The sequence below is a fragment of the Cygnus olor genome, chromosome 26 (genome assembly GCF_009769625.2).
Source record: "Cygnus olor isolate bCygOlo1 chromosome 26, bCygOlo1.pri.v2, whole genome shotgun sequence".
NCBI classification, from domain to species: Eukaryota; Metazoa; Chordata; class Aves; order Anseriformes; family Anatidae; genus Cygnus; species Cygnus olor.
The window spans coordinates 2,327,132-2,341,540 of record NC_049194.1 but is presented as its reverse complement, the minus strand read 5'-3'; the positions used below and the strand labels follow the sequence as shown (position 1 = coordinate 2,341,540).

The 14,409-nt window shown below is 43.4% G+C and overlaps 2 protein-coding genes across 6 annotated transcripts; one reads left to right on the top strand and one right to left on the bottom strand.

Annotated features, from left to right (window-relative positions):
- Positions 1 to 655: 655 nt before the first annotated feature.
- On the bottom strand, positions 656 to 3,315 carry SMIM7 (small integral membrane protein 7). The gene is made up of 5 exons (XM_040537425.1): positions 3,179 to 3,315; positions 3,050 to 3,091; positions 2,843 to 2,895; positions 2,022 to 2,112; positions 656 to 1,444 (listed from the first exon to the last, which is right to left on the bottom strand). Exons 1-5 carry the CDS (start codon positions 3,202 to 3,204, stop codon positions 1,429 to 1,431), a joined length of 228 nt encoding a protein of 75 aa, XP_040393359.1. The 5' UTR covers positions 3,205 to 3,315; the 3' UTR covers positions 656 to 1,428.
- Positions 3,316 to 3,426: 111 nt separating this feature from the next.
- TMEM38A (transmembrane protein 38A) lies at positions 3,427 to 10,427 on the top strand. 5 transcript variants are annotated; one of them, XM_040537423.1, is made up of 7 exons: positions 3,631 to 3,662; positions 5,271 to 5,355; positions 5,732 to 5,888; positions 6,474 to 6,658; positions 7,355 to 7,442; positions 7,558 to 7,675; positions 8,285 to 10,427. In XM_040537423.1, exons 3-7 carry the CDS (start codon positions 5,743 to 5,745, stop codon positions 8,498 to 8,500), a joined length of 753 nt encoding a protein of 250 aa, XP_040393357.1. In that variant the 5' UTR covers positions 3,631 to 3,662; positions 5,271 to 5,355; positions 5,732 to 5,742; the 3' UTR covers positions 8,501 to 10,427. The 5 variants fall into 5 exon arrangements, with proteins under 5 accessions (XP_040393355.1, XP_040393358.1, XP_040393354.1 ...); XM_040537421.1 differs by lacking the exon at positions 5,271 to 5,355 and having other exon boundaries at positions 3,427 to 3,651; XM_040537424.1 differs by lacking the exon at positions 5,271 to 5,355 and having other exon boundaries at positions 3,530 to 3,662; positions 9,451 to 10,427.
- Positions 10,428 to 14,409: the final 3,982 nt, after the last annotated feature.

The window sequence follows — 14,409 nt, the reverse complement described above, 5'->3', positions numbered from 1 at the left end:
TAGCATGCTACTCTTTTTGCTCATTTAAAAAAAAAAACAGAAAAAGGTTAAAATAAAAACCACTGAAGATACACACAAGACCTGGAATATGGTTAAATTTAACCTAGGATCTTAAATACTTCTGTGCAGTTCAAACCACGCTTGTAGGATCCTTTTATCCATACATTCTTCTTTCATTACTGCAAGGCATCTTCCCTTAAACTACCCCTCCTCAAAAGGAAGCACAAAGGCTTCAGGTCATACAAAAGAGCCTCACTGGAGTGAATTGCTTTAAGTGCACAACACTTGTGTCTGACTCCCTGACTGCATCCAGATAAAACTCAAGGTATTCGTTGAAACCCAGGTGTTAAAACCATTTAAACGAGGCCTACCTACTCCTCAAGTCATATAGGTAAAAAAATGAGGCTGAGGAGATTCCATTAATAGTTTGTTTTAAAAGATAACCAGCTTGTTTTAAAAGATAACCAGCACCACACTCTCTCTTACTTTATTTTGGTGATGCCAAGGGACAGTTAGGGATGAAGAAGGCTGATTTAACATAAAAAATACCACAAAAAGTTAGATGCAATAACAAGATTGGTTAAAATTTCTCAAAAAAAAACAACAATACTGAATTAATTTTTCCTGTACCAGAATGAACACAACATCAAATTTATTTTTACTCTTAAATAGAACATCTTTATTCAACCAAATCCAAACTGATTCCAAAACTGTAGGATTGGCTTATAGAATTAGTTTTGCTATTTATCCATTCAAAATCCCTTACATATTGCTTAGAGAAAAAAAAAAACTTTGACATTTTAATTTGAAAAGCATTTTGCTAGGAAGAACATGAGAAAAAGTGAGAATCCTTTTTTTTTAATAATCCTTTTCTGTTTCTCCAAAGAAAAATGGAATAGTGAGGAAAAAATGAAAAGTTTTTGTTTCAAAGTTACAGGAATACTTTGCTCTGCTTTACAAAAATGACTATCAAGAAGTGTGACTTCCAAGTGACCTAGACAATGGTGACATTAGCAGACACATCAAGAGCTGGGAGTGACCAACAATGCAGAGTTTTAAGGTTGTGGTCTTCAGTCCTGCTGCAATTCTACCCTGCACACTAGGCACTGCACTCTAAGCCTAGCTAACCACTTTGAAGTTCTCTTTATTTCAATGAAGATGAAATACTTTTACTTTGAAGATTTTGGTTCAGGGGCCTAAAGGCTCACTCCCCGGAGCAAGCGAACCAGCATATGCCACATTATTACACGACTGGCTGAAGAGGATGAACGTGTCCTGTCCCTTGAATGTGTTAGGAGCTTGTACCGAAGAGCAGGCCACAATCCCAGGGCTGCATTTTGAAAGCGTTATCATCTTTTACTTTATAGAAAAGTTACGTTTCCAGCCAAAAGTCTCTTCCAAGTTAACAGACATGTTTGTGGATGACTTTCAAGATCCAAATAACCTAGTGGACGCAACAGGAAAAAAAGTAGATGAGAACCAGGTACAGCATAATAGTCATGCCAATGCCATTTCAGCATGGAACACCAGAGCATATCTGGTGATCAGTTTTGCTCTGCCGTACATCAGACCATACAGCTTCACAAGTGAAAAAGCAAGCAGGTGTTTTGCTAGCCCTTCTATCTCAACTAAAACCTGAAGTTTCCAGAGACTACTCTCAAGGCTGATTCCATTCTATTATGTGGTGGTTTCACCTCACCCCCAAACGAACAACATCCCCACATTTACACTGAAATGCTGAATCAAATGATGTCGTATCTAAGGCTAAAGGACTTGTACACTGCAGAGAGAAGGTTTTCATGCACTAAAGGTGCCCATATTAGCAAAAAACCTATGAGGTCAGTCAACACCTTTTTGAAGATCTAAGGAGATGAGCGAAATGAGAAGTTATGATGGAACAAGAGAATAGAAGAGAGCTGGAGATCAGAGGGAGATCAGAAAAGAAACACACTTATAAGAAAAACCCAGAAGTATATGACTTCCAATAAACAAATGACAAGATGCTGCACTGCTCTACTTACACAATCATACAGAACATCATGAAGACGTTCCACAAGGCAATGAAGATTCGAAAATATCTAAGACTCAGCAAGAACTCTCTGATATTATCACCTAAAAATCAAGAGGAAAACAAACTTAGATGTGAAAATTACCTAATACATCAGCAAGTCACATTTTCAACACTACTTGAAAAACAGGAGGAACATAAAAGTACAAAAAGGTCAAAATAACCACAATTAAAATTTTAGGTAAAGATGTTCCATACTACATCCGGTACATCCCTACTGTGAGTGGCTGGTAAAATAAACAATACGTGATAAAAAGGGGTCACTTTTAAAACAGGAAGGACAGCCTGCTGTCATAGTTTGCAGCCTTCTGTCCCCTTCAGCAAACAGAGCTACAGAGGAGCGACGTGTGTGTGCGTATCATGCAGATGGAAACCCGGTTGCAAGCAAAGCGTTACCTCTGCACCACAGGCACCTACACTTCAAAAAGGGAAAAAAAAAAAGAAAAAAAAGAAAAAGGAGAAATGTTTCTGTATGTTTTCTCAAGTCACCAGTTTGGGGTCAAAATTGACAATTGTCATTCCTCCACGTAGGTGTCACGGAGCCAAATTTTAGGTTGCGATTTCGTAAATCACTTATTCCAGCCAGAAAAGAATTGATACTCAAACCAAGGGGGAAGGGGGGGGGGCGTCTAAACTTGTACTTGTGGTGCCTCAAACATGCTTTGACCGAAAAGTTGCTACAGAAAGCGCCCGTTCCTGCCCCGTGCCCGCGGCTCTGAGCGGAGGCGACCCGCGGGTGACGGCGCAGCACCGGCACCGGGTCCCGTCCGTTACCGGTTGTCGGCTCCCGGGACTCCTCGCCGAAGCCCTCCGTGTCTCTCTTCCTCCTGCGGGACAGCGAGGCGGCCGTTACCGAGCACTCATCGCACCCGGGGGGCCCGGAGCCGGGCCGGCAGAGCCACGACACCCCCCCCAAAAACCGACGTTACCACAAAAAAACGGGGAACGACGCCTCCGCCCCACCCCGACCCCTCCACTCACAGCCTGAAGTTGAGCACGGCGCCGGCGTTCACCAGCAGCGTCCTGAGGAGAGACAGAGAGAGCGCGTCAGGCGCGGCCGGACCTCCCCCACCCGTTACCCCTGCGCCACCCTGGGCCCGGCCCCGCTACCCGCAAAGCAGCAGGTCCCCGATCATGGCGGCGGAAACGGCAGCGGAAACGGAAAGGGCAGGAGCACGGAGAGGGAGAGGCAGCGCCTGCGCCCTCCCCGTTCCCTCCCCGCTGTCCCCGTTCCCTCCCCGCCGCCCCTGAGGCACCGGGAGCGGAGGCTCCGCGCCCCCGCCGCCCGCCCGCTGAGGAGCGGGGTCCGCCCTGAGGACCCGGGTTCGAGACCGGCCGCCGCCTCCTCCCGTCGCCAGGCCCCGTTAGAGGCGAAGCCGCGCCCCGGGCCCGGCCCTCGAGGCGGGGCGGCCGGGCGGAGGCGGAGAACGGGTCCGGTGGCGGCGGTGGCGGAGAGCGGCGGCCGCTGCCATGGATCTAGCGGGGGCTCTGCAGCTCGGGGAGCTGGCGGCCGCCTTCGCCGCCCTGCCCGTCTTCCCGCTCTTCGATGCGGCTTACTTCATCGTCTCCGTGCTCTACCTCAAGTACGAGCCAGGTCGGTGCGGGCAGCGGGACGGCCCGCCGTGCGACCGGGGAAAGCGGGGGGAGCCGGGGGCTGCCCGGCCACAGCCCCTCTGTCAGCGGCGTTGGGGGGTCCGGGGCTCGCCGCGGCCCCCGGCCGGCCGGCTGCGGGCTGAGGCAGAGCCTCAGGTCCTGGCACCGGTGTGGGGGCAGAGGGAAGGGGGCTCACTCAAAGTCATCTCGTGGTTTAGTTAAGGTGGGGACCGACCACGTTAAGGATCTAAACCCAGTCAGCGTTGGGGTCCGACCACGTTAAGGACCTAAATCCAGTCACTGAGCTGCCGTCCCCGGACTTAGCGTTGCATTTCTGTCCGGTTACTTCTCTATTTTTGTGTCAATGCTCCCCTCCTGTTTATACACAAAAAAGCTGTAAGTTAAACCTTGCTTTTTTCCGTCTTCTAGTCCAAGCCGTAACCTGTTCTCAGCACCCTAAATGACCTTGCTGTGTTTGCTCCCTTGGGCCTATCTTGTAAAGATCGATAGATTTGCATCTCAGCTTTCGCTTTCTCCGCTGTTGCGGTCTGACTGTGCCTTGGTTTTTTCCAAATGCTGCCTTCTCTGCTGTATTCTAGATACTGCATGTGCTCTTCCCGCTCTGTTTTGAACAGTTTAAATGTAATCACCCTATGACTGAGGAAAAAAAAAAAGCTGCTTTGGTATAATTTTTGAAGTCCTCCAGTTGTCGGATTTCTGCGCTATACAAGCAACATGCTGTTCTATTTAAACTCCATGTAAATAGAAGTGCTGGGTTTTCAAGGCCTGATCACTTACAGCTGTCTTCTAGCATTAAGTCCTGAACGGGACAGTTAACAGGCAACTCTCATGAAAATACCTTTAAGAGCCTGGTAATCCACTTGGACTGCATATGGCTGGGGTGTACTTTTCATTAGATTCCTACACTGCCACATCCCTCAGCTCCTGTACTAAAGATCAGGGTCAGGACACTACTGTCCTGTTTCCTCCTTGGGAACTGTGTGGCTTAATGGAGCCAAAGAGAAATAAGTGTCATTAATTTGAAGCCTCAAGCTAAACTTTGGGTTCCTACAGAACCAGCTCCATATCGTGACTGTTGCAGCTGTCTCGCTTCCACTGTCTCTTCAGCTGGTTCAAATGTCTTTGGGCATGGAAGAGTCTGAGTAGTCATAGTTTTAGCATATGCTGATTCACTTACTGCTATTTAAGGTGGGCCACCGTTGGTAATGTTGATATAACATTTTGGCATTCTTTCTTTAAACTGCCTGTTAGGTATCTGAAACACTGCATAAAGGACTCAGGAATCAGTTTAAGGCGATGAAAGAATCTTACAGAATTTATGTTTTTGAGAAACTTCCTTGAAGAAGCACAGCAGTGGATGAAAATGACTAGGGGAATCAAAAAACAAGCAAACAAAAAAAAATCCTACCCCACAACAGAAGGTTGTGGGACGAGACCATAATGTATTACCAAAGAGTAACACTGTTTTAATATCTAGTTGTATTTTCTGAACTTAGAGGGCATTTGCAAAGTAGCACAGGAGCAGTGAAGAATCCTCAAATCCCCTTCTTTCAAATAAAGATTAAGAATGACTGTTCTATTTTTACAGGTTATCTTATGAATGAAAGAGCTGAACAGATTGTTCATGAATTCTAGAGGGCACCTAGGTTGAAGCAATGGAGAGAATGGTACTAGTATGCATTTTATTTTTAGACTGTAAAAATACATTGATTTCAAGGGAAAAAAATGTTCTTTCTGATTGCAGTAAGTAGGAGCAAATGTAGGAGATAAACTCTTAGCCAATTCATAAACTTCTAATGACTCAGTTGATATGAAACCTTGTGGGGGGCCTGCAGGCTGTGATCACGTGTATCATATCTTGACTATATCCGGTACTGATCTGCTCAGGCTTCACAGAATATGCTTTTTTTTTTTTTCATTTTGTTTTGCAAACACTTTTGTTTGACTTTTTGTTGTTGTTGCAGAACGTGCAAGGCAAGTGTCTTAGAAGGTCTTTAAGTTTCTGCTTGTTTGCTGAATTCATCTTCTCATTTAGAATTTGCTTCACAGGAGCTGTGGAGATGTCTCGTAAGAGCCCTTTTGCCTCTTGGCTTTGTGCTATGCTCCACTGCTTTGGAAGTTACATACTTGCTGATCTGTTACTTGGAGAAGCACCTATTCATTACTTCAGTAATAACTCCAGTGTCATCCTGGCCACAGCAATCTGGTGAGTCCTCTGTGCTTCATCTCACTTACCAAGCCTAAGACACTGCTGGCTGTGCACAAAAACCTTGTATGAGAAGGGAGGTATTCTGTTTGTGTGACACATGTATTATCTTCTTTGGATTAACTAGGGAAAGTGGAGGCGGTATGAAGTAGTCTGCGAGTCTTTTGTATTTCTAGATGTAGTTTCCAGTTTCTCTGACCAGCTGTCTAATGTTGTGATAATATGGGTGGGGGCCAATCACACTGCTGGACGCTTCTATTCATAGCTGCCACAGCTGGACCGTGGCCAAACCACAAAAGCAGCATGCACTGCTCTGATACCACATATAGCAGGAGAGCGGCACACAGTGAAGATTTGGGGGCATCGTCTTCTCTGTGTTAGTGAAGTGTGCACAAACTAACCACACTTATTCCAAGTTTAATTGCCTCAGTGTGTAGGGGTTGTGTGTGCTTTCGCATGACAGAACCAGCATTTGTTTCTCTCTGACGTAATTCAGGCTAACACTGCAGTAGTCCTTATCCTCTCTATATATCTCGTGTCAAGACAAACAAATGGGTCCTTAAACTCCTTGCGTTTTTGTTCCAGGTACTTGATATTCTTCTGTCCCATGAACCTCTTCTACAAGTGTGTTAGCTTTCTGCCTGTGAAGCTCATCTTTGTGGCGATGAAGGAAGTGGTCAGAGTTCGCAAAATTGCAGCCGGGGTCCACCATGCTCATCACCAGTACCACCACGGGTGGTTCATTATGATGGCTACTGGATGGGTCAAAGGTGACACCTGGGATACTCTAAAGCAGCAGGGGTGCACCCAGCCTTGTGGGGAGGGATGGGGAGAGTCTGAGAGTGAAGCTTAAGGTCACCACATCACTCAGTGCTGACCAACAGGCTGGTTAGTCAGCTGGCTCCAGTTAATCACATTCCATGGAACACAGATTTATTCATACTTGCAGAATGGTTGTCAGCTGAGTCATCATCTAACTTTAATGGAGGCATGAAGAATTAGGAGTCACTTATGGGTGTAGAGCTGAGGAATTCTTTATTCTCTCTCCTGTGTTCTACTGTCTCTGGCCTTGCCTGTATCTTTGCAGGGGGGTTCTTGCAGGGTTGAAACGGTCTGGTCGGTTTTCCTTTAGTTTTGTATTTGTAGTAAGCGTTTGTGCATCGGTAAACAGAACAGAGGCAAATGCCCTTTCCCCATCGGGAAACAATTCATGGAAGTCCAAAAAGCATTTCATAGAATCATGATTTTCAGGTTGGAAAAGACCTCTAAGATCATCTGCTCCGACCTCTAACCTAGTAACGCTTGTCCTGCTCTGGTGTTCTAGGGTAACTTCTTTTAAGTTAGGGAAGAAAGTCATGAACCTTTTGTTCCCCTTGGGTTATCCGTATCTCTGGGACATCTAGAGGAGTCAGCAGAGCTCTCTTCTAGTGTGGAAGTTCAAGCTGTTTGCTTTTTCTGTTTCACAGGTTCTGGTGTTGCCTTGATGTCTAACTTTGAGCAACTGCTGCGTGGGGTCTGGAAGCCAGAAACAAATGAAATTCTTCACATGTCCTTGTAAGTAGCCAACCTGTACGTTTTCTGTCAGATTGAAAATTGAATTTAAAGAACCATTCAGGACCGGGTGCGAAGTACATAAACCTTCTAGACAAGTTCTTTATTTCTCTTCTAGCCCTACAAAAGCTAGTCTGTATGGCACAGTCCTTTTCACACTGCAACAAACTCACTGGCTCCCTGTCTCTGAAGCCAACCTCATCTTCTTTTTCACCATGTTCATGATAGTTTGCAAGGTAAGTTGACAGCAGATTTGCTACTAACAATTCTACAGAACCAGACAAAGGGTATAGAATTAAGCTGGGGATGTTCACCAGTTTAAACTGAAACATTGACTTGGGAATGCTGCTTTATGTCTTGTTCAGTGGGTTCTGCTTATATGGGTCCTCCTAACTTCCTAGAATTTCCTTGTAGGTGCCCATGTTTGCTTGCCCATGCAGAATGTTTGCATGATTAACTTCATAATGAAGAGAAGAACTGAAAATGTTATTTTCAGGAAAGTTAGTGATGAAAATGAGGTACTCCCCGGAGCAGTTAGAAAGCACTCACCAGTTTCTGTTAGTGAGATATTAGGACTAGTTCTTTGCATCTAGCTTTGGTAACCTTACTAAGCCACTATTGAAGGCATTGGCTGTACATACCAGGAAAGATATGTTCAGGAAACTATAAGCTAAATTCTCCGTCGTATAGGTAGTGTGCTAGAAGATCCTTGTGATAAAGCTTTGAGTTATGTATCAATAGGGCCGCTTATAAGATCTCGGATAAGTTGATTGCTCCTTACTAGTTAGCCTTTTGTAGCTGCTGTATGAGGTTTTTAACTCCAGGTATCCATTGTTATGTGGCAGGTTTTCATGACGGCGACTCACTCTCACGCCTCACCTTTTGCTCCAGTGGAAGGCTTCATCTGCCCAGTTTTCTTTGGCTCAGTTTCTAGCGGACACACTAGTCATGATCAGCACGGGGCCTCCCATGAGGTTTCCCATCCACCGCCTCCTCCTGTGAAGTCAAAAGAGGAGCTTAATGAAGGCACAAGGAAACGGAAAGCAAAAAAAGCTGAATAAAAAAAACAACCAAACAGTAAACAGGCCAAGAAAAATCTTCCAGAGCTGTGTCTCAAAGCCACCTGTGGCCTCCTTTATCCTCCAGTCATCTTAGACTTCAGAGGAGAGGTGGAAGTCAGGACACTGTCAGGTCCCTGAATTTCATTTGAGCTTTCTATGTTGCTGCTTGCTTCTTTGTCTCTCTCTCTATTCTGATCATATTTTCAGGGATTTGTAAATTTGTGCCAGGATGATAAGTGGGTGCCAGTTCCCAAATTGTCAGCAATTATGATGCAGCATTTTCAATTGATGTGAAATCTTTCACTGTGTTTATTTGTGAATGGAGGTAATGGTTTGTGTTCCTGCAACTCTTCAGTTCCTGTGAGTTTTCACTGACCTTTTTTGATGTCTACCAAAACAACAAACTGTTTAGACACAATCAATGTGGAAATTGGATTTCATGCTCAAGGAAATTAAATGGTCTCTCATGAGCCTGATCTAATTTTTCCTAGCTCCCGCATCTGCCATATCTCCAATTAATGTGACATTTTATATGCAATAAGGGCATCAAGTCTGGTGTCCTGGCCAAATTCTATGCTGTGAAACTACATTTTTTTTCTCATCCAAGCTCCCTCTGATTCTCAATGGATATAACATTGTCACTTTCTTAAACTAAGTCTTTGCAAGACCTTTGAAGTTGTAAAATGCTCTTAAGTGCTATGTATTGGTACTGTTGTTATACTCAACTGTTGTGTAGTGTTGCTGCACTGTTAACAATTGTGTGTCCCACCTCCAACCTGACTGTATTTACCTGGAGAAGAAGCATGGTTCTGGTTTGTTTGTAATGCTGTGGGATATAAGAAGGGTGTGTGAGTGTAAATAAGTATTTATTACTATTTATTTATAATTGTTGGGGTACCTAATGAATGGACCTGAAATCGGCTTTTTTAAAACTTTGCATCTTTACACAGGGGAATTGGATACTTCTAAGTACGGTCCTAAGCTGTGCTTGAAGCAGTGATTTTGGTGTGCTAGGGGACAGCCTGAACACCTACTGTATGCAAGAAGGAACACTTCCTATAGTCTTAACGTAAGATATAAGGGCTGAAGAAGTAGATTTCACACCAGCTGATTAAAACTACACCAGCTGAAGAAATTGATTATTCTTTATAGGTCCCTTTTGGCCTGGTCTGTGAAAGAGCTCATGCCCAATGAGTGAGGAAGAATATGAAATGCCTTGCATGGCTCAGGGAGGAGTCTGTCAGTTTGTTCATGTTCTGCTTAGGGAATACTGGCTTTCAGGCTACTTTTAAGCTGTTCTTGTAACTGATTTTGTTTTTGGAAGTGTCATCTTAAGCATTGTGCCCTAAAGACCATAACTCATTCTGAGGTTGTTTTTTGTTTGTTTGTTTGTTTTTGTTTTGTTTTTTATCACCAATGGCTGGGATCACTGCAATGGAAAAGGCATGCTTGGGGGTTTAGAACTGGGCTTTTATTTAAGCAGTGTGTCACCACGCCCAAAAGTAAGGATTGCTGCTGCCATCTTGCAACCGAGAATATAAATTGGAGGATTTAAGAAAAGTCTTTTTTTTTCTTTGTCCCTATTTCCCAAATTGAAACTATGATGGTTAATTAAAAAAAAAATGAAAAGATAATTAACAAAGAAAGATTCTTGTATAAAACCAGATGAAAGCCAGTAAAAGAGGTCAAATTATTTGTGGGTTTGGGTTCAGAAAGTGCCTTAACTTGTGGGTTTCCCTCCAGTAGAAAACAGCTTCTACCTGACAACCGTTCAATTTTGCAGATACTGGTCTACTGAAACCTGATGTATCACTAGCATGCACAGGACTATAAATAATGTTTTATGAGGTGTTTGATTCAAGAGGGATTTTGCTTTATAAAAGTCCTTAACAAAATAAAAATTATGAAGTGACTCTGTCCAACGGCACATGAGGAACTAATGGGTGTTTCTTTTACTCTCGCCAGTCTTAGAAGCCACACATTCCTTGATCGTGTTAAAGTCTCCTTGGCCCAATGACAGTGATTCTAACTTGACTTTTATATGTCCTACAAGTATGAGTATATTATAAATGGAAACAATATGGTAAAAGATCCACTGCTTTTGTTGTATTTGTCGTGTTCTGTCCAAGCAGATTTTCTAAGATTTCAGGGAGGGATATAAGGAAACTAACTTCCAAAATAGTCCTCCTGGTGTTTATACCAATTGACTCTATCTTTCCTTTTGTGACTAAATGATGAAGGAGGACATTCACTTGGGACAGGTATGTGTACACACGTGTGCACAACCACACAAACACAAGTCTAGCGTATCTATATGGAGTTTCAGTATTTCTATTTGAAACACAAAAAAATCAAAATGCTTTGAATGGCTGTGTTCATTTAGCATGGTGCTGTTAACAGCTGCTGCTTTCTAAGAGCCAGAGCCATTGCTCTTCAAAATATTTTGGACTGAGTGAAATCAGCTGCTAACCAAGAACAGGTAGGAGAAATATTCTGAGATATGTTAAAATTAAAGCTCTGTACACCTTTAAAATTCCTCATCTGGAATGGGATTATCAAGAAGACAACTGCCATAAGGAGGGGTTACAACTTTCATTTAGGGCAGTCTTTCATAGTGAGATACCGAACCTTTCTTGAATTTCCATGGCTCAGCGCTGTTGACCTTTGGTACAATTCCAGACAGGCCTCCTTTATCCTAGCTAGCAAAGACATTTCTTTCAAAAGTAGTGTATTTTAACCACTGCTGTAGGGGCACAGGATTCTACGGGGCTTCTACACTTCTGGGAATCTCTTATTTAGCTGTACATACAATTCTTCCGTAAGGCTCTGGCATGGAGTTTGGAGGGAAGAGGAGAACTCGCTACCTGGCTAGCTAAATGAGGACCTGCAAAAGGCTATTTATTTTTTTGATGCGTTCTACTTATTTCTCCCCAGATCTGACTCATTTAAAATGTTTATTAATACTTACCAGAGCAGTTGAGAACTTGTTTCATTGGAATGTGGGATTTAAAGTCTCTGCCTGACCCAACAAATAGAAAAAAGGGTCAGTGCAAGCCGTATGCATATTAAAAACAAACAAACAAAACCTCCAGGAAAAAAGCACTAAAAGGTTTCATGTGGTTTAACCGTTCCCCTCTCCCATGACTTCCATTTCTCAGGAACAAATTTCACTCTGGACCTCGACAGAACAATAAACAAGAGCGGGCAGATGAGAGTATGTGCTGCAAGTGCTTTGAAAAATCCTGCCACGTCTAAGGAGTCCCATGCTGTGCTGGGACAGTTCCCAGCTCCAAACTGCTGCAGCACAGGGTATGAGAGACGCATGCCAGGGCTTAGACTTCCATGGGACAAACGTCATTGCTTCCAAAGAAGTTCTGATCTGATAACTCCTGATGCTAACTCTATAGTGAGATGTAGCTAAATTTAGCAATAGGCTTAATCCTCAAAGAGGCCCTGGTTGCCTGATGGCAAAAGCAAAGTGTTTCAATTGCTGCTCTCAGCATTTCTTGTTGGCTGACAGGTTTCCCTTTTCTTTTACATAGAGAGCCAGAACCAGTGTCTACAGCTTTCATTGTTGCGGATTAGTGTTACAGATAGGGAAAGCTCTACTGTTCATCCTATGCTTATAGAAAAACAACAACAAAATATAGGATAAATTTGTAGAAAACATAAATTATTCCTCACAGTATGTGAACTGAAGTAAAAAAAAAAAAGGGAGTCCAAAAGAGAGAATTTCTATAATAATGAGCTTGCGTGAGAAAGGGCAAAGCCAACAGAGTCTCGGGCTAGAGCGACCTGTGGTCTTGGTCTTCTCTTTTCCTTTTATTACTATCAACAGTATGTACATTCTTTCATAATTTGTTCAAAGAGTAACCAAATTGTATAATCCAGCTAAGAGGAGAGCCCCAGACAATAAAGATGGATGTTACCTTGGCCATCTCCTGAGCCATAGACGAGCTGTGCCTTTTAACACTTTCAACACAGGGTTTTACTAACATGCAAGTGATGAGCTGCGAAGTGCCTGCTGCTTCTTCCTGCAGCCTAGTTCACGGCTGTATGCTGCTTTAAAGTTGTAAAGCATTAGATCAGTGCTGTGAATATCAGTCTAAACACACAGAAGCCTTAAAAAATACAGCTTTATGCACTTCACAGTAGCAAATCTTTATTCGGGCCCTTAGATATAGCTGACTGCTTTAAAGGACCTACCTCTAGCTATTGTAAGACAGAAGAAAAAGGATTGTGTGGAAGGTCAGGCTGGTATAGCACGGCATTTCCTCTGACACTAGATATGCAGCTTTTTGCTGCAGGAAAGATTTTTCTCATATCAAGATATTTTAATTCTTTACCAAAATAATGAGAAATCAGAATATACATATATGAAAGATTTTCTAGAAAGTTTATAAAGATGGTATGGATTCAGTATGATCTCGCATCCCTACTAGGAAGACAGGACACTGACAAAGCAAACTACTAGCAATGGGGGAAATACGCTGTTGATAGCAAAGCTGAGACCATTGCTCTGCACACAGAGGGCTGATATTTGCCTCTAGGATGCTCTTACTACTGGCCGCAAAGAGACCTGGTTTGTCGTGTGTCCATCCACTGTAGGAAAGGCCAATTAAAGGGGCTTGGATTTCATCAGACACCAATAGCATGGTCTTCGCTGGGTAAACACCCACAAAATTACCTCCCAGCTAAGAATTTAATCCTGTCCTCGTGTGGTCTGTAAAGGCAGCAGTCTGTGAGCGAGCTGTGGGGGATGACGGCTCACGGAACAGACAGACGGCGAGAAAACAAGTTCCCTGCCATGGCAGAGCCCACGCTGCCACTGACTCACCGTTGCTCCTCACTTCACCTCTGTGATGACATTTGTGACAAAGAAGGGAAGTGTATCGCTGTGACAGTGCTAAGATCAACATTCACGAACATCTTTGAGTCTGGCCTCTCTTTTACACTTGCACTAGCATTTGCATTTTTCACACATTTTCCCTGAAAAAAGTACCACTTATACTATCTTCTATCGCAACACTGATCTGTTTCCTTTATGTTCCAGAAGAGAATTTAAGGAAGAAATTCTTTAGAGAGCTTGCAAATGTAATCTTTTAGGAAGAATCAGTATGAGATAGTGATTTCATCTTACCTTTGGGGTACAAGTAAGCTGTAGATGTGGAATGCAGGAAAACAGGTCTGATATGTTTAGAGGCTTAAACATTTTTATAGCCTGAGGAAATCCAGAATGGCCCTGGAAAAGATTTGGTTGGTTGACTTTGTTTGGTTTTGATTTGCTAATTACAGAAACTCCCTGCTCACCAGAAAATAACGTGCTGCATTCCTGCAGAAAGCAAGCTGCTTCTTTTCCAATTATCTCAGTCCCCAACCCTTCTCCATAGTGCTGGCAGATCTTGACTTTGCAAAAAAAAAAAGATCCGCTAGCTGGGGACTTTTGGTCCAACTGTAACCAACTGCTCGAATCAGTGGATTTGTTGGTGACAAGAATTGGTGTCATCAATAATAGTGACAGGTATCTGCAGCGTGAGATGCATTTAGCACATCACAGAGTGTTGCTGAGACACATCCCAAGGCTCAAGCATTCTGTTTTGAACAAAAGGGGTTATTACATCTCTTCTCATCAATATCTTCCATGTTTTGGTTTGCCTGGATGCCTCTAATCGTCCTCACCCTCCAGACTGTGTCTGCTGTCCTGGGATTCCTCCTCTCCAGGATGGTATACTTTCAGCAGCCTCAGTGGAGCTGACACTTTCCTCCATTACACTGCCACTTTTGATCACAGTGGCTTGAAGAACAATCAAAAAATGCACGACTTTAGAGCCCTAATGTTGTCTTAGATTAGATTCAGACTAATGTAGGCTAAGCCCCAATGTAGGCTTTTTGTAATTTTAGTTTCTTGG

Coding starts and splice junctions, on each gene's coding strand:
- SMIM7 (XM_040537425.1), bottom strand. CDS start 3,204: ATGATCGGGGACCTGCTGCTTTGCGG. Junction 3,092..3,178: donor GGGGACCTGCTGCTTTGCGG/GTAGCGGGGCCG, acceptor GTCTCTCCTCAG/GACGCTGCTGGTGAACGCCG. Junction 2,113..2,842: donor GTCCCGGGAGCCGACAACCG/GTAACGGACGGG, acceptor CTTGATTTTTAG/GTGATAATATCAGAGAGTTC.
- TMEM38A (XM_040537420.1), top strand. CDS start 3,539: ATGGATCTAGCGGGGGCTCTGCAGCTCGGGGAGCTGGCGGCCGCCTTC. Junction 6,659..7,354: donor GGCTACTGGATGGGTCAAAG/GTGACACCTGGG, acceptor TCTGTTTCACAG/GTTCTGGTGTTGCCTTGATG. Junction 7,676..8,284: donor TGTTCATGATAGTTTGCAAG/GTAAGTTGACAG, acceptor GTTATGTGGCAG/GTTTTCATGACGGCGACTCA.